Source organism: Rhinatrema bivittatum, chromosome 3 (assembly GCF_901001135.1).
Source record: "Rhinatrema bivittatum chromosome 3, aRhiBiv1.1, whole genome shotgun sequence".
NCBI classification, from domain to species: domain Eukaryota; kingdom Metazoa; phylum Chordata; class Amphibia; order Gymnophiona; family Rhinatrematidae; genus Rhinatrema; species Rhinatrema bivittatum.
In genome coordinates, this window is record NC_042617.1 from 147,217,001 (window position 1) to 147,244,508 (window position 27,508).

General features: G+C 44.5%; 1 protein-coding gene and 1 long non-coding RNA gene across 6 annotated transcripts in view; both read right to left on the reverse strand.

Moving 5' to 3' along the window:
• The window catches only part of LGALS8 (galectin 8), a 214,223-nt gene that overhangs the window by 80,152 nt on the left and 106,563 nt on the right, over positions 1-27,508 (reverse strand). For all 5 annotated transcript variants that reach the window (XM_029593819.1, XM_029593820.1, XM_029593822.1 and 2 more), the window contains 4 exons: positions 26,418-26,628; positions 25,865-25,984; positions 23,387-23,413; positions 14,359-14,487 (listed from right to left, as the gene is read on the reverse strand). In XM_029593819.1, the coding sequence (XP_029449679.1) occupies positions 14,359-14,487; positions 23,387-23,413; positions 25,865-25,984; positions 26,418-26,628 (487 nt within the window). The remainder of the gene's footprint in view (positions 1-14,358; positions 14,488-23,386; positions 23,414-25,864; positions 25,985-26,417; positions 26,629-27,508) is intronic.
• Positions 9,587-13,470, reverse strand: LOC115087095. The gene is made up of 2 exons (XR_003855431.1): positions 12,319-13,470; positions 9,587-11,793 (listed from the first exon to the last, which is right to left on the reverse strand). It is a non-coding gene; the product is annotated as an uncharacterized LOC115087095 (long non-coding RNA).

Below are 27,508 nucleotides of genomic sequence, written 5' to 3' on the forward strand. Positions count from 1 at the left end.
AAAACCTGAAGCAGGCCCCGGCTGGGGAGCTGCTTGTGGTTTTTGCTTTCGGGCTTGGTGAGGCTGAGGCTTTTGATAAGGTCTCGTAGTTCGGGACCTTGCTGGTGGAGGATAGGCCTTCCTTGGATGGAAGAACGACTTCTTAGAGTCCTTCCTGAAGGGCTGTCTTGAGGAGAAGTCGGAAGGTATCGATGAAAGCTGTTTAAGGGTCTCATGATGGTCCTTTAATTCAGCCACCATTCGTTGGATCTGTGCACCGAACAGATTGTCTCCTACACATGGTAGGTCAGATAGCCGGTCTTGTACTTCTGGGCGAAGGTCAGAAGATTTGAGCCAGGCCCATCGTCTTGCCGAAATAGCAGCTGCAGACACTCTAGTAGAGGTGTCAAAGATATCATAAGATGTTCTTTTCTCATGTTTTCCTGCCTCAAACCCTTGTTTACCAGGGTTTGAAGCTGGTCTTGGAATTGTTCAGGCAGGGTTTCAGAGAAGTCTTGTATCTGCTTGAAGATGACCCTATTATATTGGGTCATATACAGCTGGTAAGCAGCAATTCGGGAGATGAGCATGGCCCCTTGGAACACTTGTCGCCCAGTATTGTCTAGGAACTTTTGTTCCTTAACAGGTGGGGTAGAAGAGTGAGGCTTCGACCTTTTTGCCTTCTTTTGGGCCGACTCTACCACAAATGAGTGGTGGTCGAGTTGAGATTTTTGAAAGCCAGGGACTGACTGCACTAAATAGGTAGTGTCCACCTTTCAGTGAACTGGAGCAATGGATCCAGGGTTTTCCCAGTTCTTTTTGAGGAGATCAAGAAGAACTTGATAAATGGGAATAGAAGTGATCACTTTAGGGGCATCCAGGAATTGGAGCAACTCCATCATCTGGTGCCTATCATCCTGTTCAGTTTGAAGTTGAAAAGGGACCAACTCAGACATTTCCTTCACAAAATTAATGAAAGAAAGGTCCTCTGGAGGAGAACGCTTTCTACTTTCAGCAGGAGAAGCTGGTGAAGGTAAGTCATCGGTGTCTGTGGAAGTATCATTACCCCAGGTGTCATAAGGATCAGCAGACTGACCTGTAGGACGAGAAGGAGATTGGACACTGGAAGGCCCCGGGCGAGGCTCCGAGAAATTCGGAGGAATCACCGGCGGCACCGAGGATGGTGTGGAAGGCATCGGTGCAGGCATCAAAGGCATCGATGGCGCCAATGGACGTATCGGCACTGATGGATGAATCGGTGGCAAGGGACGGATTGGCATCGATGGCTGCGGCAGAACTCCCGATGGAGGAATGCAAAACGGTGTTTCTCCTCCCGATGACCCGGTCAACGGGGAAGGCACCGGAGCCATCGGAGACCCGGGAACCACCAGTGGAAGGGCGGTCATAAGCGCCTCCATCCGGGATATCAGCGGTGCCAGCACTACCGCAATCGGGTCGGTGACCGGTTCCATACTCGGTGCCGATGTCGGTGCCGGAGAAACCTGGAGCCGTTGCATCGCCTTGTCGATGGCCTCCTGAACTAGCCAGTCCAGTTCTTCTCGGAGACCTGGAGCAAGCATCCCCGGCTCCGGAACAGAAGAGGGAGGCAGAGGCACAGTCAGAGGGACCACCTTTACAGGCGGAATCGCGACTCCCAAACCCCGTCGGGTGAGGGTGGCCTCGGTGACCCGGTCGCAGGAATGGTCGGTGCCTTTCCTGGACGGGGCTTCTTCAACGGTGGCTCGACGGTGGCAAGGTCAATGGTTTCTCTCCCTCGACGGTCCGAGTCCTACGATGTCGATGGCAATGTTTTTCCCTGCGATCCCCTCGATCCTGAGGGGGAGTAGCGGGCGTCGATGGCCATGAAGACGTCGATAGTGGATGGTCACCGGACAGTGGGCGATGCTGGCGCAATGTCAACGGTGCCGGTTCCAATGACATCGATGCGATGGACGGCGTTGGGGTCTGAGCACGGAAGAGGAGTTCCATCTTCTCCATTCTGGCTTTGCGACCTTTTGGTGTCATGAGGGCACATTTGGTGCAAGTCAGGACATCATGCTCACGGCCTAAACACATTACACAGACTCCATGGGGGTCTGTGATAGACATGGTGCGAGTACAGTCTGGGCACCGATGGAATCCCCGACGCCATGGCCACCGAAAAAAATCAAGCCGCGGTACGTTCGACAGCCAGTAGGCTGCGGGGGCCAAACTCAACAGTAATCAACAGAAGACGGTCAAAAACTTACTGGAGTACCGCGGCCTGAGAAAAGTTAGAGGAGGGACCCTGTGGAGCAATTTAAGTTTATTTAATTCCGTGAGGAAAATTCCTGTCAGGAATCTCTTCAGAGCTCCTAAACCACGAGGCTACTGCTGCGCGGAAAAAAGAAGACTGAAGGGGGACCCCTGCTGGCTGCAGGGTAACTTTGACAGAAGTTTTCCGTGATTGGGCTCCATCCTGATGATGTCACCCATATGTGAGGACTACCATCCTGCTTGTCCTGTGAGAAAAATTATTCCAATATGGTCAAAAGTCTGGTAAATTGATGTCTCGCTTAATTAAGTCAGCCCATGGGCCTAGTCACACACATGTTATTAAGAATAAGCAGCAGCAGCTGGTCACATCTCATGACGGTATAATGCATGCATTTCATGAATACTATTCCCAGCTTTATCGGACAGAGGGTTGGGATGCCTCCAAATGGGAGGAATTTGGAGATAAGATTCACATCCCCTCTTTGTCGTTGGAGTTCTCTCGCTATCTGAATGAGCCCATATTTGAAGAGGAAGTCACTCGGGTGATACACAATATGCATAAACTGAAAGCCCCAGGGCCAAATGGATATAGTTCTGAATTTTATAAGTGCCTAATGGACCCCCTTTCTAAGCTTCTTCCTTCAGTTTACAACTCATTAATCCAGCAGGGCACCTTTCCTGATGGGGGTAATCAAGCGCATGTGGTTTTTATTCCCAAGCCTGGGAAAGATCCCCTATTGCCGGCCTCGTATTGACCCATTTCCTTGTTGAATGTGGACAATAAAATATTAGCTAAAGTTTTGGCAGATCGCCTGAGCAATGTTTTGCCTTCACTGATCCAACCTGACCAAAGTAGGCTGTGTTAAACAAAGGAATGGTTTTCGGGAATATCAGACAAGTAGCCATTGCAATGGACTTATGTAACCGGATTGCCGACCCCTACTGGGTGGTCAGCTTGGAAGCAGAGAAGACCTTCGACAGGGTGGAATGGGGTTATATGTTCCATGTTTTATAATTAATGGGGTTTGGGGGTCTCTTTTATCAAGCCATTCAATTACTATACAGCAATCCTGATGCGCGTATTCGAATCAATGGGGGAATAACTTCTTCCTTTGGGGGGGAAAGAGGGACTAGGCAGGGCTGCCCGCTTTCCCCACTTCTTTTTTTACTTACCTTGGAGCCACTTTTGCGTACCATACAAGCCACTAGTGCCATTCGGGGCATTCAATTTCAATGGGAAGAGCGGAAGGTGATTTTTCAAGTATGCGGCTTTCGCGGACAATGTGCTGCTCTTTCTCACATCCCCTCGCAGGTCACTGATGGCCCTTCTTGCTCTTTTCCAAATATATGAGACACTCTCTGGCCTGCGAGTTAATTGGGATAAGTCGGAGGCGCTGGCATCCTCCGATGTACTTCGGGAGCAGTGGGGAGAACCTTTCCCCTTGCAGTGGGCTAAGGGTTCTATTAAATATTTGGGAATTAATCTCTCACGTAATGTGCGGGACATTTATAATCTTAATGTGACCCCCTTGTTCCAAGCCACACAGGCCAGATTGACAACATGGCGAGATTTGCCGCTCTCGGTCAGTGGCCGGATCAATTTGTTTAAAATGGTGTTGTTACCCAAGTGGCTTTATTTATTTCAAAACTATCTGCTTTTGTTGTATTCTCGGGATCTGATCCGTCTTGACAGACTGTTGCGGACGTATATTTGGAAGGGGAAAAAAGCGAGAATACCGCTGAAGGGGCTGCAGTTACCATGGGTCAAAGGCGGCATGGGGGTATTTAGATTTTATGGGATGGCGGCAAATCTCCGATTGATTAGGGGGTGGATTTTGGAGAAATCCTCCTTTGTCAATCTGCTGGCTGAGTATACTCTGATTTCTCTGGTGGCCCTGAGCTATGTCCTGATGTGTCCGAGGGGGAAGCTTCCTCCACTGCTCAGGAAACATCCACTCATACAGCCTCTTCGGAATACCTGGGCTCAGCTTACTAAGTTTTTGGGAATTCCAAGTGTATGTCCCTATTTACTCCCAGTAAAGGGTAATTTAGATTTCTCCCCGGGCTCTAATAATGCCTGTTTTCAGACTTGGAGGTGACAGGGTATTTCCTATTTGGTCATGTTTTGGATGCGGAAGGTTCCACTATCTTTTGTGGAGTTATAAGAACTCTATGGGTTACCAGGGACTCATCTGTGTGGTTATTTGCAAATTACCCATTACATCAAGTCACTGGGGTTGCCTGGCCAATATTTGGCAGCGTTTAAAGCATTAGAGAATTTTTTTCAAATGGCTCTTACTAAGGTGCCCACCCTCTCCATGTACTACCGACGGTTAGTTAAGGGTCTTCCTGCAGATTCCAGACGTCTCGCGGTGGAGCGTTGGAACCAGGACGGGGCCTTTTTGCTAACCTCCACTGTTTTTTCCTTCAGTGTTAGAAGTGTGATTCCAATCACTGGGAACATGTATTTTAGAGAAATGCATCTCAACTTTTTGCAAAGGGCATATATTTCTCCCCATATTGCATATAAAGCTGGAATTGGCTCCACAGCAACCTGTGTGCACTGCCAGGGGTTGGTAGGGAATCTATCCCATGTATTTTGGAGCTGCTCTACGATTCAAGGTTACTGGCAACAAATTGCACGTAATATGTCCTTCCTAATAGGAGTACAACTCCCTAACTCCCCTTATTTATGGCTGTTTCACTGTATCACTCGTCACATGGTTTCTGATGCAGGCCAACGTGTCCTTCTAAAAAAGGCTGGCTTGGTAGGGAAAAAAGTCATACTACTGCATTGGCGGGAAGTGGAACCGCCTTTGTTCTGGGGTTGGAGAACTCATTTTCATCAGTTAATGCTAATGGACAATATACTATCCAGAAACTCACCGAAACATGGCCGTTTCTTTTTGGAGACTTGGGAACCATATTTACAAGCCCTCCCACATAAAGCCCGGAGTTTGATTCTCAATGGTTAAGATTTTTTTAATTGGGATAACTGTTTGGGACTTTGATGTAGATCTCTGAGGGGGGGAGGAAATATCATTGAGCAAGGAATGCAGTGGATCTTTGTCCTACGTGAGGAGTATATGAAACCTATAGGGGCACAGGAACCATGCACCTTGGGTTTTAGAGATTCCATATTGGTCATAGTTTGTTAGAGGGATGGATCGGGATTACTGTATTTAAAATGAAGTGATCACCTTTTTGGCTTCATCGCTTTCTGTATTTTGCCAAAGTTGTATCAGTTTCTATGTTCTTATGTACCGTTTCTAATTTTGTGCTGCTATTAAGTGTATCACTAAATAAAATGTTTTGAACATAAAGTACTCTCATTCCAACTACCTTAGTATCCTAAACTTAACTAGGAACTCAATAAAACTAAGATGAAGGCAGCAGTCCAGCAGCAAGAGTGGGGCTTTCCAGTCTTATGCATTGAGTGTCACATGTATGATTTTTTACCTGCCGGTGAGAGATTGTATATGTGCACTCGGTGCAAAGGGCTTCTGGTTCTCAGGGAACAAATCCAATCTCTGGAGGCTAGAGTAGCAGACTTGGAGGAGCTGAGGGAGACAGAGAGGTACATTGATGAGACCTTCAGGGACATAGTAGCCAAGTCCCAAATCCAGTCTGGCAGCCCCAGTGCTGCCTTGTATCAGAAAGGTCTCCCAGTAGGAGAACATCACCCTGGTGTAGCAGGAAGTGATCCTGTAGCAAGGACCTGCTCTCCAGGTGATATATTGTCCTCTTGCACTGAGGACAAGTCTCCCAGGGCTACTGCCCAGGAGGGAAGGGTTAGGCCGGCCATCATAGCTGGTGATTCGATTATTAGAAACGTAGATAGCAGGGTGGCTGGTGGACATGAGGCCCGCCTTGTAACTTGCCTGCCTGATGCGAAGGTGGCAGACCTCACGCGTCACCTAGATAGGATTATACACAGTGCTGGGGAGGAGCCGGCTGTCGTGGTACATGTGGGCACCAACGACATAGGAAAATATGGGAGAGAGGTTCTGGAAGCCAAATTTAGGATTTTAGGTAGTAGGAAGCTGAAATCCAGAACCTCCAGGGTGGCATTCTCTGAAATGCTTCCTGTTCCACATGCTGGTCCCCAGAGGCAGGCAGAGCTCCAGAGTTTCAATGCGTGGATGAGACGATGGTGCAGGGAAGAGGGATTCAGCTTTGTAAGGAACTGGGGAAACTTTTGGGGAAAGGGGAGACTTCTCCGAAAATATGGGCGCCACTTTAACCAGAGTGGAACCAAGCTGCTGGCACTAACTTTCAAAAAGGAGATAGTACAGCTTTTAAACTAGAACAAGGGGGAAAGCAGACAGTCACTCAGCAGTGCATGGTTCGGAGAAATGTATCCTTGAAGGATACTAATGAAACAGGAGAGTTAGGGCATCCCAACAGAGAGGTTCCATTAAAAGCAAACATAGTCCATATGCCTATATGTAAAAAAACACCAAAGCTAATGATTTCCGAATTATCCCAAACAACTGAAAAGCAGGTTGTTAAAACAAACAAAAACCACACTTTGAAATGTCTGTATGCCAATGCCAGAAGTCTAAGAAGTAAGATGGGAGAGTTAGAGTGTATAGCAGCAAATGATGAGATTGACATAATTGGCATCACAGAGACTTGGTGGAAGGAGGATAATCAATGAGACAGTGCTATATCAGGGTACAAATTATATCGCAATGATAGAGAGGATCAACTTGATGGGGGTGTGGCACTTTATGTCCGGGAGGGTATAGAGTCCAACAGGATAAAGATCATACAAGAGACTAAATGCTCAGTAGAATCTATATGGGTAGAAATCCCATGTGTGTTGAGTAAGAGTATAGTGATAGGAGAATAATACCGTCCACCTGGACAAAATGGTCAGACAGATGATGAAATGCTAAGAGAAATCAGGGAAGCAAACCAATTTGGCAGTGCAATAATAAAGGGAGATTTCAATTACCCCAGTATTGACTGGGTAAATGTAACATCAGGACTTGCTAGAGACATAAAGTTCCTGGATGTAATAAATGATTGCTTCATGGAGCAATTGGTTCAGGAACCAACAAGAGAGGGAGCTATTTTAGATTTAATTCTTAGTGGAACGCAGGATTTGGTGAGAGAGGTAACGGTGGCAGAGCCTCTTGGCAAAAGTGATCATAACATGAACAAATTTAAACTAATAACTGGAAGGGGGACAATAAGTAAATCTGCAGCTCTAAAACTAAATTTTCAAAAGGGAAACTGATAAAATCAGGAAAATAGTCAGAAAAAAACTGAAAGGTGCAGCTGCAAAGGTTAAAAGTGTTCAACAGGCTTGGACATTGTTTAAAAATACAATCCTAGAGGCGCAGTCCATATGTGTTCCACACATTAAGAAAGGTGGAAGGAAGGCAAAACGATTACCGTTATGGTTAAAAGGTGAGGTGAAAGAGGCTATTTTAGCCAAAAAAACAACCTTCAAAAATTGGAAGAAGGATCCATCTGAAGAAAATAGGATAAAACATAAGCATTGTCAAGTTAAGTGTAAAACATTGATAAGACAGGCGAAGAGAGAATTTGAAATGAAGTTGGCCATAGTGACAAAAACTCATAATAAAAACTTTTTTAAATATATCCAAAGCAATGGTCCAACCGACTCCCTGTGAGGGAGTCGGTTGGACCATTAGATGACCGAGGGGTTAAAGGGGCTCTTAAGGAAGATAAGGCCATTGCAGAAAGACTAAATGAATTCTTTGCCTCCGTGTTTACTAATGAGAATGCTGGGGAGATACCAGTTCCGGAGATGGTTTTCAGGGGTGATGAATCAGACGAATTGAACAAAATCACTGTGAACCTGGAAGATGTAGTAGGTCAGATTGTCAAACTAAAGAGTAGCAAATCACCTGGACCGGATGGTATGCATCTAGGGTACTGAAGGAACTAAAAAATGAAATTTCTGATCTGTTAGTTAAAATTTGTAACTTATCATTAAAATCATCCATTGTACCTGAAGACTGGAGGGTGGCCATGTAACCCCAATATTTAAAAAAGGCTCCAGGGGCGATTCAGATAACTATAGACCAGTAAGCCTGACTTCAGTGCCGAGAAAAATAGTGGAAACGTTTCTCAAGATCAAAATCGTAGAGCATATAGAAAGACATGATTTATTGGAACACAGTCAACATGGATTTACCCAAGGGAAGTCTTGCCTAACAAATCTGCTTCATTTTTTTGAAGGGGTTAATAAACATTTGGATAAAGGTGAACCGGTAGATGTTGTGTATTTGGATTTTCAGAAGGCGTTAGACAAAGTCCCTCATGAGAGGCTTCTACAAAAACTAAAAAGTCATGGGATAGGAGGCGATGTCCTTTCGTGCATTACAAACTGGTTAAAAGACAGGAAACAGAGAGTAGGATTAAATGGTCAGTTTTGTCAGTGGAAAAGGGTAAACAGTGGAGTGCCTCAGGGATCTGTACTTGGACCGGTGCTTTTCAATATATATATTAATGATCTGGAAAGGAATATGATGAGTGAGATTATCAAATTTGCACACGATACAAAATTATTCATAGTAGTTAAATCACAAGCAGACTGTGATACATTACAGGAGAACCTTGCAAGACTGGGAGATTGGGCATCCAAATGGCAGATGAAATTTAATGTGGACAAGTGCAAGGTGTTGCATATAGGGAAAAATAACCCTTGCTGTAGTTACACTGTTAGGTTCCATATTAGGAGCTACCACCCAGGAAAAAGATCTAGGCATCATAGTGGATAATACTTTAAAATTGTCGGCTCAGTGTGCTGCAGCAGTCAAAAAAAGCAAACAGAATGTTAGGAATTATTAGGAAGGAAATGGTTAATAGAACGGAAAATGTCATAATGCCTCTATATCGCTCCAAAGGGGATGGAACAACTCCCCTATGAGGAAAGGCTGAAGAGGTTAGGGCTGTACAGCTTGGAGAAGAGACAGCTGAGGGGGGATATGATAGAGGGCATTCCATGAAGTTAGTAAGTAGCACATTTAAGACTAATCAAAGAAAATTCTTTTTCACTCAATGCACAATAAAGCTCTGGAATTTGTTGCCAGAGGATGTGGTTAGTGCAGTTAGTGTAGCTGGGTTCAAAATAGGTTTGGATAAGTTCTTGGAGGAGAAGTCCATTAACGGCTATTAATCAAGTTTACTTAGGGAATAGCCACTGCTATTAATTGCATCAGTAGCATGGGATCTTCTTAGTGTTTGGGTAATTGCCAGGTTCTTGTGGCCTGGTTTGGCCTTTGTTGGAAACAGGATGCTGGGCTTGATGGACCCTTGGTCTGACCAGCATGGCAATTTCTTATGTTCTTATGTACAGAGGTCCAGTACCAAGTTTAATCAGAACAAATTTAAGTTTATTATGGCATATAAAAGTAATCAGGATACCTCTGGAAGGCCCAGAGTGAGAGCTCCATCTTTTTCAAAGCTCTCCCTGTGTGTATTAGCGTTTGTCAGTAAGTGCTGGATTTATAGGTAAAACATACAATGATTCCTGATAGGACTCCATACATTTGAGTATCAGGTACCACCTGTCCTGTGTCAAAATCAGGCAAACTGTGTCTAAGATGCCCTGATCCCCCCTCCCACCTTGAGATCCAATTAAGTTTAGATAAGACCCACGTGTCTGCTGTGTACTGTCAATCTTCTGTTAGTTCTTTGTTCTGTCAGTCTTTCAGTCTCTTGATCAGACTCTTAATCTCAGGGAGATCTCCAGGACTCTCTGATTTCACTGGGGCCCCTCAGTCGAGACGATATTCTTGTGAGAAGTGGCCTAGTCCATATGTTCTTTGTGACCTCATGACCCTCCATCATATTTGCAGAGCTCTTAATTCATTCCAGATGTTTTCCTAAAGCCTATTCCAGCTCGGGTCAGTCTGAGTTCCTTCATAACCAGAGTCTGTTTCCCAGAATCCTCTTGGATTAGGCCAAGCTGCAATCTCTGGGTTGATTTCAGACTTCAGGCACACATATCTCATTTCCCTCTTCTGCCACTTTCAAATGGCAAGAGTGGCACACCAAAGCATCAGAGAGGATGACAGGTTTATGCAGACAGTCTAGGGCAAATAGGCCTATAGGTGTATTCTAGCAACTAACCTTTGGTTTGCATTGGGTGTGTCAGGCACGTGTCCCTCTAGATCCCTAAATTAGGTACGTGATACTCACAGATTCAAGCAGTTTTCAGATAGCAAATAGCAGCATTAAGGCTGTAGTTACAACGAAAGTCAGTCATACTTGCAGTTCAATGACAGAGCTAACTAGATTATCATAATATTAGTCTTAAGCTCTAATTTACATTACATAAGCATAGAACAACAGTGTGAAAAAACTAAACTGGCAGAAGAAAGAAATCATTCTTAAAGGGTACAGAGAAAGTATTAAGAGGCAGTCCGTTGTAGTGGCCAAGGAAGAAAAGGAAAAACAACATAAAAAAAAACCATAAGACATGTTCTGGTCATAGGTAGGAATAGGAATAGTTGCATATCCCTGTGACAGAAAGCCTCATTTAGAATGGGTGAATCTCTGCAAGGAGGACAATCTCATAATAAACACAAAGGCCACACTACCAGGAACCATTTATGAGAGGGTGTAAACAAACTCTAGGTAAAAACCTATTAGGTAGTGTAATAGGAAGAAATGTTCAAAAATGGTTACAGGGAAATCAGAGTAGAAAGGGAATTGGATATTGAGATATTAAAGACCAGTGAAGTGATTACCATAAATGCAGGCTGCAGAAGAAAGAATAAGACAAATGAAACTTGTGCAGAGGCACCAACAGTAAGGCAAGCAAGAGAATGCTAGAAATAGCTTACAGCAAACATAGCAGCATATATTTAACATATGCTGGTGTGGCAAATATCCCTCTTGAACCTTGAATTATCACTGAAACTACAAAATTCACAATAAGAAAAGGAAGATCCAGAGAAAAAAACAGATGGTCAAAGAATAAGGAATTCAAAAAAACATTTGATCCACACTGAGACATATCTCACTCTAAAAAGGGCAAGCATTGGGATAGGGTATTTGAGTAGTGTGATCAAACCAGCTTTCATAGTCAGAGGTAAAGAAAGACATATTACATAATCATTTAGCTGATTCAGCAACAAAATGCATATAAGTATTAGAAGTTATAAGACTGGAAAATGCTACAAAACTTGGAATGTACAAACTAATAAAAATGGCATCACTTCAATGTAATTAACTGAAGAACCTAAGCAATGGCAGTTGCAGATAGATACATAACATGATATTAACTAGGTATATCATAAAGAATAATTTTAGTGGCAATCAGTTATCACATATCAGAAGCCTCAGAGAACAAAAGACACCAGATTCTAGGTAAAGCCACTCCCACACAACAAAAGATCAGGTATAAATTGTAAGCATTTCAGTCCATATAATGCAGATGCATCACTTCTTCTGTGGCAAAGGATGATTTCTGAAATCAGTGCGTATACAGTTCACTCAGGGTGCATTTTCCTGACATGAAGCAGAGCCTTTTAACTCATTATTAAGTGAGATACATATGGAACGGATTAAAGCCTAATATAAAAGCAGAAGAAATCAAATTAATCAATAAGAAAATACCATCATTTCATGAACTCCCTGCATCTAATCTGCATAATATTCCCACATTATTTCAAAGCAGTATGCAATAGTCCAAACCAGAAACAACTTAAGTACTCAGACATTACATAAAAACATATATTTCACTGAACTGACTACATAAATCCATGTATTCATTCATTCTTCAGTTGCAACGACCCACAAGTAACACATAACAGACAACAGTTGACAGATATTTGAGTTCAAACATTAGACCAAAAAAAAAAAAAGTACTTGACAAATTTTAAAAATAATTGGATTAATCTAAAAATAAAACAAAAATCAGGATTAGAATAGATCTATTTAAAAATGAAAAGGAATCAAAACCTATAATCTTCATCTCCCATGGGACAGAGAAGGATCTGTTTTGTTTTTTCACCCTGAAAAGAAATCTAGCATAAACACAATTAATAATGATTAAAAAATTAAATTTAAAAGTGACATTGCAGCATTCTGATATACCTTAATTCAGCAAACAACAGTCATACAGCTACTTTCTTGTCTCTATCGTTATGAGCTGCTTCCATTTACAGATCTAAAACCACCTTCTTTCCATCCTTGTTCTATGAACTCCTAACTCAATTCCTAAAAGTGAAACCTGGAACAGACAACTTTGTACTTTGTTAGAATTTATTTATTTTAACAAGTCATTGCTGGCACATGAATAGATAATAGACATTACTGCTAGCCATCCTGTTGCTAAAACTGCAAATGTTGCTGTGCACCATCCCACAATCTATTTTCTCCTGTATTTTAAGTCCTGCCTTAATTCTGACACTGTCTAAATGTCCCACAATACTGACATTCCAATACCTGTGTTCCCACCAGAGTAAAAACCCAACACCTTCCCTTCTTCTAGCTCCTCACCATCCCTCTTCCAGAATTTCTATCATCATTAGGATATAACTTAAGTTCTTTCATTAACAAATACTTCAGCATGGGTTTCATGCCTATAAGTGCTTTCTTTTCTTTACTGACTTCTGTTTAATGAAATAACTCATACCTTTAATTGATTTACCTCTCTGACACATTTAGCTCACCACATTCCATCCCCTAACTTACCAAAACCATAAAAACGATTTACTGTATCCAAATTAATTTACAGTATCCAAATTCTGACAACAGAAAGCTCAGCAAGTCATTTTAAAAGCAAACATACAGTGGGGTTTTCTTTTTTTTTTCAAATGCAACTGATGCACAGTTTTTTTTCTCTACTCAAACAAAGAAATCCCAAAGGAGGGGGTAACTAGGGCCCCTCAGTCAAGACAATATTCTTGTGAGATGTGGCCTAGTCTATATGTTCTTTGTGACCTCATGACCCTCCATCATATTTGCAAAGCTAATTCATTCCAAATGTTTTCCCAAAGCCTATTCAAGCTCAGGTCAGTCTGAGTTCATTCATAACTGGAGTCTGTTTCCCAGAATCCTCTTGGCTTAGGCCAAGCTGCAATCTCTGAGTTGATTTCAGACTTCAGACACACATATCTCATTGCGCCCGCAACATGCAAATGCATGTTGATGGCCCTATTAGTTAATCCCATGCGATTCAGTAAGTAAAATGTGCAACCAAGCCGTACATTTTACTTTCAGAAATTAGCGCCTACCAAAGGTAGGTGTTAATTTCTGCCGGCACCGGGAAAGTGCACAGAAAAGCAGTATAAACTGCTTTTCTATACACCCTCTGACTTAATATCGTGGCGATATTAAGTCGGAGGTCCCAAAAGTTAAAAATAAAATAATAAAATAAATATATATATATTAAAGTCAGCCCGCGGATTGAAAACTGGACGCTCAATTTTGCCGGTGTCAGGTTTCCGAACCTGTGGCTGTCAGCCGGTTTGAGAACCGATGCCGGCAAAATTGAGCATCGGCTGTGAAACTCGCTGACAGCCACTGCTCCTGTCAAAAAAAGAGGCGCTAGGGAAGCGCTAGTGCCCCTAGCGCTTCTTTTTACCGGGGTCCCTCATTTGAATTTTTTTACTGAATCGCGCGCACAGGAGAGTGGCCTGTGCGCATGCCGGGAGAACAGGTACTCGCCCGCTCTTCTGTGACTTTTACTGAATCGGCCTGATAGTAATTGTTATGTTTTGTTGTAAATATTGTATAGTATCCCATTCTCCTGTCAGTAATCTAATGGTAGTTCCTTTATCTACCATCCCCACATGAAGTTTACCCCGTTCCTTATTCTGGATCCAGAGAGGGTTGAGTTTTGGGGCCAGGACTGCCATGGTGTGTGGCTCGCTTGGCCAATTTTCTCGGGGTAGGTGTGGGAGGGCGGTCAGCTTTAGCTATAGCTCCAAATATCCCTGGGGGTCTTTCTGGTGCTGGATATCGTGTAGGTGGAGTCCCTCTATTTTCCCTTATAGGGTATCGGGAAGACCACCCAGTACCTGGAAAGGTTCTCTGTGGAGAAGATGGGTATTCCAGTCTAGGTTCCCTGAAATTCCTATTCTCCCTATGATTCCTTTGCTGGGAGGATGGGTTTCTGAAATTAAAGCTTACCCTTCGGGTGTGCTTATCAGGTTGAGACCTCTGGCTGTCCTTTCCTCTGTCTTTATGTTTATCCGGCCCCTGGTGCGCTGGTTTGAATGGCTTCCCTGAGATTAAGGGTTTTCCTGCTGCCTTTTTTGCCTGTTGGATCAGAAATGGAAATCATTAGTTCCTTTCAGCAGGAGCCAAAGTGCTCAGTCGGTTACTAAGAAAAATGCGGATAGAGGTTTCAGGCATAATGTCTTTCAGAATTTCCCATACCTGGTCAAAATTTTCTAAGGTCACTAACATTCCTAATGAGTAGGCAGCGGATATCCCATACTTATGTCATATTTTTTGTAATAAGTCTCCTAGATTAGTAGTCAAAGGTTTTACCATTTATTGCTTGATATCACCAGGCATAATGTTCACCAGGAGTCACAAGTGGACTGGGTGGAACTAAATTTTGAGGCATTAGGGTTGCAATTATATAGTGTCTGGTGCGTCCATCGACCTGATGCTACTAACTGGGCAGCCAGTCACAGGGCACGGACAAGAAGCCTCTCAGAGCCAGACAGCAGATGTTTCACAACCTCATTCTCAAAGATCCATTCACAAACTTATGTTAATCCAAAGATTGTTTTCTTCAGCCAGTCAGCTCACCAATGCTTTGTGCAATTTTCAGTGGCAAAGGTCCATGCTGTTAGTGACATCACAGTTACTAACATCAGCCTAATGTGAATCCTCTGCTTCCATTATAAGCAGACAGGCTATCAGCAAAGAACTGGAGGGCTGTGAAATTAAATCAGTAAATTCACCTGTGTCAGTGAAAGCCAAGATGAGGTCTGTTCCTATCCTATCTTTCATAAGACCTTCCAGCCATTAGGGAAGGAGTTTATTATTTTAGAGATGAGGGTTCCCCAATAGAGTTGTTTAGCGAAATAAGTCAGTCTGAATGTATGAAAATAACAGTCTCTTTATTCAGATAACAGTTATAATCTTTTAAAGCATGTGATTAGCTCATGAAGCATCTTAGTTCTTGTTACAAACGAGGAGGTGGACCCTTGGTCCGAGGTAGAGTTAGCGCTACCTAGGAGAGAATCAACCCTCTTAGGTCCCTAGCATCGGAAGGCAAGGCCAGATCAGAAGTTGAATGAGTACTTTGCCACTGGAAGCTCGTGGTTCCCCCAGGAGGAGCCCGTCGGGACCCGGGCCGCTTGGACTTAGGAGAATGACTGAAGACTGAAGATAGGTCTGGATGCAGGCGCCTCCTGAAGGTCGTGGGTTCCAGACAGCTGGCGCCTCCAGCAGGTCGTACGACAGTCAAGGAGTGGAGGATGAAGAATGGTCAAAAAGCCGGTCCAATGGTCCAAGTCAGGTGAAGGGTCGGAAGCCAGTCCAGGAGCAAGCCAGGAGAATGGTCAGAAGCCGGTCCAGGGTCAAGCCAGGAGAGTGTTCGGAAGCCGGTCCAGGGTCAAGCCAGGAGAATGATCGGAAGCTGGTCCAAGAGTCCATCAGAAGAATCAGTCCAATGAGGGAGGAGAGCAGAAGCAGGACGGAAGAACAGGAACATGACCAGGAAGAGGGAACCAGGAACTCGGAGCTCAGGAACCAACCAGACTAGAAGCCTCAATACCAAGGCAAGGTCTGATGAGCAGACCTTGCCTTAAATACCTGAGCCGAGGGAGGAGTCCCAGGAAGGAGCCACGACAACTTCCTCTCGTGGCCCCTTTAAATTTAATCTTCAGCCACGCACGTAGGGGAGGAGACAGCCAGACAGTGGCAGGACCCATGTGGCCGGGCTCAGCAGCAGCTGCAGCTGTGCAGAGAGCATCTGAGGGGGCTGCCTGCTCCAGCAGGAGCCCTGGAGGCGGCCTGACGCCGCAGGTAGGCACGTGGCCCCAGTCGTGGACCACCACAGCCGACGGCCATGACAGTGGGGGTGTCTGAGGTGGTCTGCCGCCTAGGATGAGAGACCGGCCCCGGTTGCGGAACGCCGCAGCCGGCGGCGTAACAGTTCTCAAATCTTATCTTAATCAAACAGTACATAGCTATAAGTGTAAGTATAGTAACGATAGTTACTGAATTTATAGCAATTCGATAAATATCTACTAAAGACATTTTTCTTGTAAAATAAATTCTTTCTAATACATGTCTTACTAATACTAGCTAGGATTAATTGTACTAGCTAGGGTTCTCTTATGCAGAAAATAACTATGATCAAATGCTTACCAATATCATGAAGCGGTTAGCCCTTTAATGTTTGTCTTGTGGTCAGTCAAGATTGATCTCGCTCATCTCCCTTGTACTGTCATTATCAGGGGTTTAAATAGACAGGTTGGGACTAAATAGGTGAGGGCTAGTCTGGTTTTCTGAGGTCAGATAGTCTGTACATTTGACCGCAAAGACACAGGTGGTAGAAGCTGGAAAGTATACCATATTTGGCCCATAGGAAGGCAAACCATATTAGGCCCTTAGGAAGTACAAAAGTACGAGAAGTACAAAAGTATTCCTTATGCTTCAATACTTGATACACTGACTACATTCTATATGCATGGCTGCAAAGAAACACTTTTTCTAACACATTTTCTGACACTCTTTAGCATACTTGGTGAGGCTCTCTGGGTCCAGGCCGATGATTGGAGGAGATCCACAACAGCATCATGGTCCAGGAGACAAGTTTTACTGGGTTGTGTTTAAGCACTGAATATTCCTCTTTGTAGGTCTCTCATTTTGTAACACGGCAGCTATCTGACAAAAGTGCGCTCTCATGCTGTGTTTCTGTTTTTCATGTTATGAGAGATATCAAGTGCTGTGGGTGTTGTGTGTCACAGAACAAACTGTTACATAATGAATATCTTCTGCTGTCATCCATTGTGTATGTCATGTTTCCATTTTGGCCTTTGGATGTGGTTCTTTGTTACATGCAAGAGAAAGGCACAGGCTGTTTGTGTGCTGCCTGTGCCACTGGGTGTGACTACAATCTGTCAAGTGCTTGCATTGTCTTTTCTTTGCATTATAGCTTTCCATTTCTAATCTACTGAATCTGTTATTATTTCTACCTAGCGTTTTAATGTTTTCCTTATTATTCTGCTTATTATCCAGTATGGACAGATCATGCAATTACCTATAAAGAAGTTTTGGGGTTTTTCTCCCATCTGAGGATCTCATGAACTAAGAGTCACATTAGGTTGTGCTGACTTTCTTGAAAGAGGGCAAAACTTTCACAATATGTACAGTCTATGTAAAAAGAGTCACATACATACACTATATATGTAAAACATAGTATACATTATTTTCAGGCTATAAAAGAAGAAAGGAAAATTGGTTCTTACCTGCTAATTTTCGTTCCTGTAGTACCACGGATCAGTCCAGACCGTGGGTTGAGCCTCCTGTCCAGCAAGTGGAGACAGACCAAAACTGTGAGGGTATCCTATATCAGGACAGAGCCTACCCTATACCCCTTCAGTATAAAGTACTTTCAAAGCAGATATAACTTCCCAAAGATCAAGTAAGCAATAAGAAAAAACTAACAAATTGAACAAGTGAACAAGGATTCTGTATGAAATAAAACGCTCTTGCATACAATTTTATTTTCATCTGTTAGATGCTTCCGGTGCCTTTAGTAATAGTAGACAACAAATCAAATAATTGAAAAAACCTGTAGAAAAAGAATATTCGAGCGAACGTATCAGATCTAGTACGGGCGGGTGTCTGGACTGATCCGTGGTACTACAGGAACAAATATTAGCTGGTAAGAACCAATTTTCCTTTCCATGTATGTACCCGGATCAGTCCAGACCATGGGATGTACCAAAGCTTCCTTAAACAGGGTGGGACCGAGATAGTCCAACTCGAAGAACCTGCCGCCCAAAGGAGCCAAAAACTGGAGCCTGCACATCCAGACGGTAATGACGAGCAAACGTATGCAGGGATTTCCAAGTAGCTGCCCTACATTTTCCTGCGGAGAGACCGATTGACTGTCCACCCAAGAAGTAGCCTGAGACTGTAAGGAATGAGCTTTTAAGCCTTCCAGCACGGGTCGACCCTTACAGATGTAAGCCGACGCAATGGCCTCCTTTAGCCAACTCGCGATAGTGGCCTTGGAAGCCTTATTACCTTTATTTGGCCCACTCCACAGAACAAACAAGTGGTCAGAGACCCAGAACTCATCTGTAACCTGAAGGTAATTCAGCAAGACCCGTTTCACATCGAGGCGCCGCAGATCACCCCCAGCTGTATTTGCTACTTCTAACGATGAAAAAGTCGGAAGTTCCACGGACTGATTGACATGAAAAGAAGACATGACCTTTGGCAAGAAAGAGAGTACCGTCTTAAGGGATACCCCTGAATCCGAGAAACGTAGAAAAGGCTCTCTGCTCGATAACGCTTGGAGCTCTGAGATTCTTCTGGCTGAACAAATGGACACCAAGAAGATGGTTTTGAGAGTCAAATCCTTGAGCATAGCCCTCCTTAATGGCTCAAAAGGAGCTTCGCAGAGAACCCAGAGAACCAAGTTAAGACTCCACGAGGGACAAGTAACCCGGACCGGAGGATTCAAGTGCTTGGTTCCCTTGAGGAAACGGACTACATCCGGATGAGCCGCCACTGAATAACTGTCAATGGTGCCTAAGAGGGAACCGAGAGCGGAGACCTGCACTCGCAAGGAACTGAACGACAACCCCTTGGCGAGACCGTTCTGGAGAAAAGAAAGGACCTGGGAAACTGGAGCCTTACAAGCTGAGATACCCGAGGCGACACACGCATTTTCAAAAACCTTCCATACTCGGACATAAGCAAGCGAGGTAGTCTGCTTCCTGGCCCGCAATAGAGTGGATATAACATTTTCCTTATATCCCTTTCTTTCTCAATCTCCGCCATTCAAAAGCCAGGCCGCTGGACAGAAGCGATCCACCTGATCGAAAAAATATGGGACCCTGCCGAAGAAGATCAGAAAGATGACAGAGGCATAGGGGATCGTCCGTGGCTAGATTCACGAGGTCCGCAAATCGCGGTTTGCGAGGCCATTCCAGAGCCACTAGAATGACAGGCCCGCATTGAAGCTCGATTCTTTGGAGTACTTTGCCCACTAACGGCCAGGGAGGGAACATGTACAGAAGAATGTCGCGGGGCCAGGGAAGGACTAGGGCATCCTTCCCTTCTACGCAATGTTCCCGCTGTGGCTGAAGAACAGAGGAGCTTTCACATTGGTTATGGTGGCCATCAGATCCAAGATGGGGGACCCCACTTTCGGATGATCAGGTTCATCGCTGCATCTGACAATTCCCACTCACCTAGGTCTAACTTCTGGCGACTGAGAAAATCCGCTTGAACATTCTCCTTCCCCGCAATATGGGACGCCGCTAAGCGCTCTACGTGACGTTCCACCCATGCGAAGAGCCCTGCTGGCTTCCAGAGCGACTAGGCGACTCCTGGTGCCCCCTTATCGACTGATGTGGTGGAATTGTCCAACAGGACCCGCATTGCCTTGTGGAGTAGGGGAAGGAAGGCCTTGAGAGCCAGTCGGACCACTCGAGCTTCCAGTCGATTGATGTGCCAGCGAGATTGGGTCGGAGACCAATATCCCTGAGCAGACTGGGTCTGGCATACAGCTGCCCAGCCGGAGAGGCTGGCATCCGCTGTTAACATGATCCACTGCGGTGTCAGAAGGGACATCCCCTTCTGAAGATGGGCAGGCGATAGCCACCACTGCAGTTCTGCGATGGTAGACTCGGAGAGCGGCAGGAGCATCTGAAACTGTTCAGATACCAATTTCCAGCGGGATAGCAAGGCTTTCTGTAACAGACGCATATGTGCAAAAGCCCAGGGGACCAGATCGATAGTGGAGGCCATGGACCTCAGAACCTGGAGACAATCCCAGGCCGTTGGCAGGGGAAAAGATTAAAAATTGCGCACTTGACCCCTGAGTTTGAGTGATCGGTCCTCCAGAAGAAACACCCTGCCTACTCGAGTGTCAAATCGTGCCCCCAGGAATTCCAATGTCTGGGAGGGTTGAAGCTTGCTCCTGGGAAAGTTGATGACCCACCTCAGAGAGATCAGAAACGACAGGACCTTGCTGACTGCCAGCTGGCAAAGAGACTTTGATTTGGCCCTGATGAGCCAATCTTCCAGGTAAGGATGGACTAGGACTCCGTCTCGACGCAGGGTGGCTGCCACTACCACCATTACCTTGGTGAAAGTGCATGGCACCGTGGCAAGACCAAAGGGGAGTGCTCAAAACTGAAAATGTTGGCCCAGTATCTCGAATCGAAGATACCGCTGGTAATCGCAGTGAATCAGGATGTGTAAGTAGGCCTCTGTCAGATCGAGTGAGGCCAAGAATTCTCCAGATCGAACTGCCGCTATCACTGCCCTCAAGGTTTCCATCTGAAAATGGGGAACCTTGAGAGCCCGGTTGATGCGCCTGAGATCCAAAACTGCACAAAAGGAGCCCTCCTTTTTTGGGCATGACGAAGTAAATGGAATATTGGCCAGACCCTTGTTCTTCCACTGGGACTGGGACTATGGCCCCCAGATCCAGAAGCCTGCGCAGGGTTTGTTCGACCGCAGGCCTCTTTCGACTTCCGCAGGGGGAGACCAGGTGAAGATCTGGTAGGTCTCGAGCAAATTCTAATGCGTAGCCTTTTTCTATCACCTCTAGAACCCACTGGTCTGTCATTATGGTGGCCCATTCCCCGAGAAACTGGGACAGTCGTCCAACTAAGTCTCAAATGGAGGAATGAGCCAGCCCCATCTCATTGAGAGGAGGACTTGTGACCGAGTGTTGCTGGCTACTATCCCTGAAAGGCCGATGTCTCCGAAAGGAATGAGGCCAGGATTGAGATCGGGATGCATTACCCCTCAGGAACAAGACCCTTGCCCTGGTGGAAAAACGGCATTGCCCCCAAAATCTGAGAGAGGGTAAGAAGGACTTAAGACTGTTTCGGACGGTCCTCCGGCAACTTATGAACCTTATTTTCTCCCAGGGATTTGATAAGTTGCTCTAGGTCCACACCAAAAATCAACTGGCCCTTGAAGGGAAGGGTTCCCAACTGCGCTTTGGAAGAGGCGTCCGCAGACCAATTTCTCAGCCAGAGGAGGCGCCTGGCCGAGACCGCGAAGACCATTGCCTTGGCTTGCACTCACAGAAGATCATACAGGACGTCCACCCCATACGCAATCGCTCCCTCCAAGGGATCCGCCTGCTCCGCCTCTGCTGATGGGAGGTCTTGGGTGCTGAGTAATTGTTGAACCCACCTGAGGCTTGCCCGTTGCATGAGACTGCCGCAGATTGTCGCCCAAACTCCCAAGAACAGGACCTCAAATATGCGTTTGAGTTAAAATTCCAACTTGCAGTCCTGGACATCCTTTAGAGCCATAGCGCCAACCACTGGGATGGTGATGTGTTTGGTAACTGCCGTGACAGAGGAATCTACCTTGGGCATCTTAAGTAGATTCAAGCAGTCCTCAGGAAGGGGGCAGAGCTTGTCCATAGCCCTCCCCACTAGGAGTCCCGCCTCAGGGGACTCCCATTCCCTAAGGCGCATCAGCTTATGCATAGGGTGAAAAGGAAAAGTACATGGAAGAGCCCTAAGTCCCGCCAGGACCAGGTCCATATTGGCAGGAATTGTGGCCGTAACCATATCCGCCGGGGGCAGCTCAATTCCCAGTTCCTGCAAAATGAAGGGAATGAGCATCTCTAGTTCCTCCTTTTGAAATAAACGTAGGACCCGAGGATTGTTCCCCTCGAGGTGGGGGGGGAGGGGGTTAGGAAGCAGCGGGTCAACATCCGGATCTGGAATAGGGACCGGCGGCGGGACCCCCAGGACCAACCTAACCAAGCCCTGGCCATCTGGCGCCTTCGGAGGTTGCCAAGGAGAAATTTGCGTTTTATTTTGGGGGGGGGGGGGGTCCAGGAATGGATCTTCCTCCTGCTGTAAGCTGGCTAAATAGGACTTGTGCATAAGAAGCACAAACTCCGCGAGAAACAAGACTTACACTTCCTGGAGGGGGTGGAGTAGGAGGGAGGGGTAGGAAAAGGTCAGGCACCCCCTCCGGGGTATGAGGGAGGCTCAAATCCAGAGAAGAAACTAAAAAAATCGGGCTTACCTTTCTCATGCACATCCGATTCTGCATTTGAGCCTGCTTCCAAGATGGCCACCGTTCCTGCAGTTTTCCGGGCCAGGAACGGCCTGGCCATGTGGCGGGGAACTCGCCCCCTAGTCGCTGTGGGCGAGGGGTCCGATGAGGGACCATTCCCACCCGGTAGGTACCCTGAACAGAGGCCTCCGCGGGAAAAACGTGTGGCAGACTCTCTACATGCTTTACTGGCGCTGAAACGGGGCATCAGCAATGAAGAAAAAAAAATCGCTAAAAAAGTAAAAACAGCTGAGCTGTGAGGGCTGAAGTCGGTCAGCGGAGGCAGCGATGAACTCTGCACGCTGCCGGAGCTGTCCACAATTCTTAAAAAGTAACAAATACAAGTAACAAATACAGCCCTGCTTGTACCCTTTTTTTTTTTTTTAAACTGCTCAGCTAAGCCAGGGGAAAAACACTCCCTGAGAGGGTACTGCTTTACAGTGGACAGCTAGATAATGGGAGAGGGACTGGACCACCAGTATCACCCCAGATGGTCACCGGGAAAAAGGGGCCTACGATGGGCAAGCCTCCCCCCTAGGTTCCTAGCAGAGCGAAGAGACCGAAATGTCTCTGTGAGGAAAAAAAGGGAGAAAACTTTCAAAGTCCTCTTTTTTTTTTTTTTTTAAACAATAACTTAATACTTGCTTGATCCAGATCAAAAGTAAAGTAAAATCCCCTCAGGGAAACTAAGGGAAGAAGAAGAAGGGGAACCGTAGGTTCAGCTGCCTGCACCTGCTGGAGACAGACGAATACTGAAGGGGTAGGGTAGGCTCTGTCCTGACTAAGTATATCCTCACAGTTTTGGTCTGTCTCCACCTGCTGGACAGGAGGCTCAACCCATGGTCTGGACTGATCCAGGTACGTACAGGGAAAAGACGTTTCTTTTGAAACTCATGTTTTTGTAGATTATGAAAACACTTACCAAAGGAGCTATCCTAGAATTCTCTCCCTGCAAAGAAGAAAAGAACAACACAGAATCTGAAACAATGGAATACATTAAACCACTACACATGAGAAGGGAAAATAAGTGTACTTATAATTTTCTCATTCTTTGTAACTGCCCCAAGACAGAGAGGTTACAAACCTTCTGAAGGCTGTAAAGAGGACATGTAGATGATTAAGATACAGTATTTACAATTAGATATTCTGTGGCAGTATCAGGAAGGCACTTCTGACACTTATTTACTAAGGACTTTACCTCCATGGTGTAAAGAGGTTCATCTATATGATGTACGTGGGGAGATATGTTATAATTAAATAAGAAAATTAAAATTATTATTGCCACTCTTTTATAAATTTGAATATATATTGAATTTAGAATAACCTTATTTTTCATAACAAATACCCTTTCTGTCCACTTTGTATCAATGGGATTTTTTCAACTTACTTTAGTGTTAGATAATTTTATATGTATCCATTTTATTATCCAAATTCAGATTTCCCATGTCACAGCATAGAACACAATATCTTATGCCACAGGTTCAATCCTACATTTACCATTTCTACAGAAAGAAGCGGTCCTATTTCTAAGCTCATCTTCTTCTTTATACAGAAATAATCTCTAGGAAAACAAAATGTAACCAATGAATTGTGTTTCTCGGTACTCATGTCATTTTCGACCATCCCAGTACCATACTACACAGCAAACACAAAAGGATCTTAGTCACCATACTCTCTTCATGTTATGAGTAGATAGCAAAACCCCTTCAGACTTGCTTTATCCAGAAACTGTATACTACACCAGACATGCAAAGATTAATTCAGGAGGACAACAAACAGTCCTGCACTCCCACATAAATGAAGCTGGAACAGTGCCACAGGCAGGTGAAAAAGATCAGAAATGGCACACCATAAACATATAGGGGCTGATATTCAGCCACAGAGCAGCTAGTTAATTTAGCTGGATATCCAGCTAACTTTAGGAAAGTCCTACAGCATGACCAGAGCTAGGCGCATGAATTATATGGCTAACTCTGTTCCTCCCTGAAATTTCTCTCGCCAGCCCCCAGAAAACCCCCAACTTATGCGATTAGAATTTAGCTGCCTACGCCTTCTAATCACTGCTTTGACAATAAGACAAATAACTTTTCCGTTATCCATCTAAATGGCTTCTGAATATTGGCCTCATAAACTCTCTTTGTTATGGCTATAATTTTGTTGGGAGTATAGTTTCCTCCTGCTCCTCTGGGCTACCAGCTCAATTGAAATCTGCCAGTACTAGGGCTATGGTGCCATGAGACTTCCTTTGCAATTGCCTGGCATCTCCTGCCCATCTTTAACCCTTTATCATCTAGCCCAGCCACTGCAGCAACAGTATTCAGCCAGGGCACTTATGTGCCCCATGAGTCTGGCCAGTAGGTGTCAGCATTGTCCAATGGCTTGAACACCCAAAAGCTGTGAATGCCGCCTCCACAGTATTCCCAGCAACAACTGGCCTCAGACGCAAAAGCCAAGTTCAGGAAATGAACGCCAGTTTCCTGCACGGCACTATCCCAGCCATTAGGACAGCCCCATTAAGCCTTAGGCACACAGCCTAGGGGCTCCAGGGGCAGCACCAGTGGAAGAGATTCAGTGGGTATTCTCCATGACAGTAACTCCTGGGATGAAAATCCTCAACTTAAGCTACACAAACATATACAAGTAATCATGAAAATGCCTATAATTAACTCCTTATCATTTACTCAACCATCAACAGAATAAGTTATTTAATAATGGGAAATCTGAGCTGCATTAGGAGATCACACTTTGCCTCTGCTGTGACTGCAATTCATGTCAACCCAAAAGGTATTTAAATGCCTTTTCTTTTCTCACAATTGAGAAAGCATTCCAGCCAATCAGAGGTGGTGATTGGCAGAAGATCTTACTAAAGTAAGAGAATGGATGGATTTTTTAATTAAATTGTGCTCATCTTGATAGAATTAATAAATTAAATTCTCATTTGTTTTACTGAAGACTGTGCTGGTGCTCCATCAAACTGTTTGAAACCCGCTTCTCTCCTCCCCACCCCCCCCCCCCACCCCCACACAAAAAAATCTTAGATTTGCCAAAATCAAGTAAGTTCTTCAAGGTCTATGTACATGTATGAAATCTTGCACAGACTAATTTCTTTCTAGCCCAGGCTTTTAAATAATGGCTTCCTTAAAATGAAGAGCAATCTAACACAGTAAACGATCATTGTGGTTTCACATGTGAACGGCAGCAAATATGCATTTTGTCCATTTTTAGTTTATTTTATATGAATTGTATTTTGTTTTCATTTTATGTGAAATTTGCTCATATTTTTGATTTGTATAAATATTTTATTTGTATTATAAACTGCTTTGATTGGCATTGTTGCCAGAAGGTGGCCTAGAAGTGATTTTAAATAAATAAATAGATAATTAAATATTTATTAACTTACAGTCATAGAAACAAACTCAATTGACTGTACTTTCACGTTGCCATATATTCCAAGTGTATCTACTTTCTCCAGGTTAATTCTGTGGTTGTACAGCAGTAGGTGTTTGTCATTTACAGCAACCTAGAAAGAGTACAACATTTCAGCTTTCTCCAGATTTCTTGCACTCTATCTTTTGTAAATAAATTCAGCCCTACCAAAGCATCTTCTCCCCCAAACACCAAATGCTTTCAGTCTAGGGTCTCGTTATCTCAATGCTTAGGATTCTTGGCCTAAGAATTGTTCTCCAAGCATCAGCTACAGCCTGGCGGAAGGACATCTCTGAAAAGTCTGCATCTTTTCAAGTTTTCCAGAGATAGGTGACTGCAAGGTTTGCACACATTGGCAGGGGTTGCAGGAGAATCCTGGTGGTTCTACATGATCTGTCTCAACAGCTACGCAATAAAGAGCAAGGACGGTATCTGAATCTTGATACCAAAAATTAAACCCCCAGCATAAATGCATCTGCGAAACGAGAGACATAGGCAACTTCCTTCCTCTCTCCTCTATAACTCACCTGGAAATTATCACTGAAGACAAAGAAAATTGCCTTAAATGGCTTCCCTTTTTCAAAAGGCATCTCGTAAGTGATTTCTTCCGTGCCCCACTTTCCCCCTGCTAAAGTATTGCAAACGATGCATTCCGAGGGATTGAAGCGGGGATTGAAATGAAAGGGTATATTACAACAAGGTGTGTTACTGCCTCCGCACTGAAAGTCCACTTCAAACCTAAACAATGGATTTAAAGCATAAACATTCAGCTCTTAGACAAAAGCAGAGAGGTTCTTAACATTTATAAGAACATAAGAAATTGCCATACTGGGTCAGACCAAGTGTCCATCAAGCCCAGGATCATGTTTCCAACAGTGGCCAATCCAAATCACAAGTACCTGGCAAATACCCAAACACTAAGTAGATCCCATTCTACTGATGCAATTAATAGCAGTGGCTATTCCCTAAGTCAACTTGATTAATAGCAGTTAATGGACTTCTCCTCCAAGAACTTATCCAAACCTTTTATAAACCCAGCTACACTAACTGTACTAACCACATCCTCTGGCATCAAATTCCAGAGCTTAATTGTTCATTGAGTGAAAAAGAATTTTCTCCAATATGTTTTAAATGAGCTACTTGCTAACTTCATGGAATGCCCTCTAGTCCTCCTATTATCCAAAAGAGTAAATAACCAATCATATTTACCCAATCTAGACTACTCATGATTTTATAGACCTCTATCATATCCACCCTCAGCCGTCTCTTCTCCAAGCTGAACAGCCCTAACCTCTTTAGCTGTTCCATCCCCTTTATCATTTTGGTTGCCCTTCTCTGTACCAAAGAAGTAGAACAGAAAGGTGAAAGGCAAATGAAATAAACTAATAGGTAACATTTGCACTGAGAAGAAAAGGTTAAAGACCAATATCCTAGACACAACAAGGGCCTTTTGACTAGGTATGTTTTGTTCACATCCATATGACAAATAGCAAAATTGCTTACCTTGTAACAGGTGATATCCCAGGACAGCAGGATGTAGTCCTCACATATGGGTGACATCGGTAATGGAGCCCTATCACGGAAAACTTTCTGTCAAAGTTTCTAAAAAGCTTTGACT